Source organism: Aulonocara sp. 'chitande type north' Nkhata Bay, linkage group LG3 (genome assembly GCF_057382095.1).
Source record: "Aulonocara sp. 'chitande type north' Nkhata Bay isolate Kocher_YH1m ecotype deep benthic linkage group LG3, A_spYH_male_GT1.1, whole genome shotgun sequence".
Taxonomy (NCBI): domain Eukaryota; kingdom Metazoa; phylum Chordata; class Actinopteri; order Cichliformes; family Cichlidae; genus Aulonocara; species Aulonocara sp. 'chitande type north' Nkhata Bay.
In genome coordinates, this window is record NC_141346.1 from 28,070,909 (window position 1) to 28,075,114 (window position 4,206).

The 4,206-nt window shown below is 38.7% G+C and overlaps 1 protein-coding gene across 1 annotated transcript; it reads right to left on the reverse strand.

Annotated features, from left to right (window-relative positions):
- Positions 1-1,110: 1,110 nt before the first annotated feature.
- LOC147334988 (tripartite motif-containing protein 16-like) lies at positions 1,111-3,267 on the reverse strand. The gene has a single exon (XM_086286892.1). The coding sequence runs from the start codon at positions 3,265-3,267 to the stop codon at positions 1,570-1,572; it is 1,698 nt and encodes a 565-aa protein (XP_086143018.1). The 3' UTR covers positions 1,111-1,569.
- Between the last annotated feature and the right edge of the window lie 939 nt (positions 3,268-4,206).

Here is a 4,206-nt window from a genome sequence, read left to right on the forward strand (position 1 = left end):
ATTGAACCTATTCCATACCGTCACTGTCATTATATTATGCTTAAATCACTTTAAGCATATGTGCACTGCAGAAGACATAATGTGGATTGCACAACACTGGACATTATATTCTTCATTTCCAGTTAATACTTGTACAGCTGCTGTTATTGTGTATATATTTATTTATATTTCTTCATACATTCTTATATAGTTCTATATTGTGTATTTTGTTGTACAGTTATTTTATTTTCAACTTTAATTTATATATTTTATCTTATTCTTTCCCAGTTAAATTTACCCTTCATTCTAATTTGTGTTGTACAGTTATTTCCTTTTTAACCTTAATTTATATTTTATTCCTTCCTAGTAAAATTTACCCTTTTTAATTTTTCATATTTATTTCCTATCTTATTCATAGCCTTTTCCTTTTTTGTTTTCTTTAGGTCACGAGCAGTTGTCCAAGCATTTCACTGCATATCGTACTGTGTATGACTGTGTACGTGACAAATAAAATTTGAATTTGAATTTGCTATTCATACTGTCATTATATTAATGCTGCTATCCTGTATATATTGTACATACTATTGTTTGAGTACTTATGATTGTTTTTTTGTACTTTTTATATTTTACATTTATATTTATTATTGAAACTTGCACCAAGGGAGTGGCACTCCAATTTCGTTGTACTCTGTACAATGACAATAAAGGCTATTCTATTCTAAAGCCACTAAAGTGCCTTATAGTCCCTGTTAACACATGCCTGCTGACACATGATACACAGTAATGTGTGTTTGAATACAACCTGAAACCTGTTAATGTTCTGATTTAACAGCAGATTTCTCCACATGCAGGACAGAGAAATTCCTGCCTCTGTCATTGACACCGACTCTGACTATGAATGTGTTCACTTCATTATTGTGTGATTTGGTTTCTTCACGTGTCTCCTTCAGTGCAAATAAAGGACTGTTAGAGTGTGTGCTGTGTGTTTTTCTGAAGCATGACAATCCTTTCCAACAAGTATTTCCAGCTGTTTGTCTCCACTCTGCACTTTAGTCTTTCTTCCTGTCATGTCTGATCAAACTTTTCATATGAAATATAAAATTAAATGTCAAACATTAAGTATTTAATTTTTGTTACATTTTAAAAGTTCAAACCTCAAAGACATTAAGTTTACAGTCATGTATGATCAAGAAAATCAACAATCTTCACATTTCAGAAACTGGAACCAGCTTTAAATGTGACTAAAATAATGATAAAACAATCAATTCTCTAATCATTGACTAACTGATGAATCACTGCAGCTCCAATATATTGTTGCATTTGACAACCCACTACAGCAACTACAGAATAAAAGCACTAACCAGACTGATGACAGATTTCAAACATGCTGAATATGAAGAGTAGTATCATTTAAACTCACATGATTATCAGCCATAAGAACAAATTCAGGTTTATATTGATGTAAGGTATATAAATGTAAGTACAGTTTGAATCACTGCAATATTATTTTCACACATCAATGGACCACTGAACTTCTCAGCTTCTAAAATGTAAAGCCTCATTTAGAAACTACACAAGTACATATAATGGTCAGGGATCAACATGAACCTGTCTTCTCTGTTTGACTTTAATCAACTCTGCAGTGTCTCCAAGTCCAAGACAAACTCCAGCATAGAGCGGCTGAGTGAATGTGGTCTGGACTCTGTGGAGGAGAGTCATGGTTTTAGAGACTCTGTAGAAAGACAGAATACCTGCTCTGTGATCCAGGTACACTCCTACTCTGCAGGACCGAGGCCCTGAGAGGACAGTTTGGACATCGTTGTGAAAAAATGTAAAACTTCCTAGATACCAACGTAATGCCCAAGATTTGTCATTGTTTCCAAATAAACATTCATTGCCCCACGCTGTTCTGCTGATATTCTTGTATGCGACTGCTACACGAACTGCTTCACCTCTCCACTCCACCTCCCAGTAACAACGTCCAGTCAGACTCTCTCTACTCAGGACCTGATGATTTTGAGTGAATCTGTCTGGATGCTCAGAATAAGACTTTTGTTGTTCCATTCTTGTTACTTTTCTGTTCGCCTCAGATAATAACAGATGTGTGTGTGCTGTGTTTGGATCCAGTGTGATTTCACGTGAATATTTTAAGAATCCAGCTCTGGTCTTTGGCTCTGCTGGTGACAGTAAAACATCCACTTCAGTGACTGTCAGTGAGATGTTTGCCCATTCCTCTCTCAGAATGTCCTGTAGTTTATCTCTGGTCTCTGACACAGCTGCTGTCACATCCTCAAAGTACCTCAGAGGACGAATATTGATGCTGGATGAGTGTGTAGACTCACTGAGTGCTGACAGTGAGGGGTAGTTGTGTAGAAACTGGTTGTGATCCTCTGTGTGTGAGAGCTGCTCCAGCTCGCCGTCTTTCCTCTTCAGCTCAGCGATCTCCTGCTCCAGCTTCTCCTGAAGCTCTTTGACTCGACTCACTTCAGTTTCCTGCTGGGATCTGACCTGCTGCTTCACATCAGAGCTTCTTTTCTGGAGGAGACGGATCAGCTCAGTGAACATCTTCTCACTGTCCTCCACTGCTTTATCAGCAGAGCCATTGATGGCCTCCACCTCCTGTTGAAGCAGCTTCACATCTTTCTCTCGCTCCTGGATTCTCTGCTGGATGTTTAGTCGTCTCACCTCGAGCTCCTTCTGCTTCTCAGTCCTTTCTGCTGCAGCTGGGACTGTTTCATGGCCTTTATGTTCATCCATTGAGCAGACAAAACAGATACTCTGCTGATCAGTATGACAGAAAATCTTCATCACCTCATCATGACGAGAGCAGATGTTCTCCTGGAGCTTCACAGAAGTTTTAACCAGCGTATGCTTTTTAAAAGTTTGAGATTCATAGTGAGGTTGGAGGTGTTTCTCACAGTAAGAGGCCAGACAGACTAAACAGGACTTGATGGCTTTCACTTTCTTCCCAGTGCAGACATCACAGGCCACATCTTCAGGTCCAGCATAGCAGTGATCAGCTGGAGCAGCTTGGAGTCCAGTCTTCCTCAGCTGCTCCACTAAAGCTGCTAACATGGTGTTTTTCTCCAGGACAGGCCTCGGTATGAAAGTCTTCCTGCACTGAGGGCAGCTGTGGATTCCCTTCCTGTCCTCTTCATCCCAGAAACTTTTAATACAGTTCCTGCAGTAGCTGTGTCCACAGGTTGTAGTCACCGGATCCTTCAGTAGATCCAAACAGATGGAACAAGAGAAGGTTTCTCGGTCCAGCTGAACTCCTTTCTGCGCCATTTCTCCTCTCAGTGTCAGTGACTGTGTGAGTTTCTCTTCCTCATAACTGAAACTAGTCTGAGCTCTGATCTCAACAACATGTTTCTGCAGTGAATGGAGCCTTTCTTGTTTATCAGGCTGTGTCTCATTCCAGGAAGAGGAGCAGTTTGAGAGCGATGTTTGTTTGACCTAAAAAAAAATTATTTTCCACTCACAACAACTTTTAAGCTTGTTAACACTTTCTTCTATATAAATAAACTTCAGTTTAGAAATGTCAGAGTTCTCACCGAAGTTAACAAACAGTCCTTCAGTCTCAGTCAATGTAGGAGGATAATGATCCTAAACATACAGATAAGGCAGCCACTGACATGATGCTTATGTTGCATTTAAGTTTGTGTTCATTTCAATTGTTTCACTCCCTCAAACACCATCAGAGGTGAGAGGGTGCAGCAGGTGTAGTAGTTGATATATGAGGCAGTAAACAAATTAAAGGTTTTCAAACACATTCATCGCCACAAAAATGTGATAAATGTTTGACAGAAATAATGAAAAGAAACTCTGATCCTTCTTTAAAAGTTTTTTTCTGTTATTGCAGTCGAGGTGATCACAACTTCTACAATCATCTTGAGCAGGGACGTGGCTAAATACTAATATGTGAGAACCGGTCAATATTAACCCTTTAGTGACCAAGTGTTATACAGACTGCCTTATTTGGTCATTTTGGCTGTAAAAGGGTCAGAAATCATACTATAAGTGAATGTTTTTGCCCCTTTTCTCAAAATGAACTCCACTTTCAGTATCTGTCATTTTACATTGTCGTATTGTTATTACAATGGAACAACAGTTTAAAGTGGAAATAAACGGACTCTGTTTTTTCAGATATTTAGTTAAGTAGAAACTGATATTCAGCAGGAACAAAATGTAACACGACATCAACGTTAAATATGAATTTTAATAAAT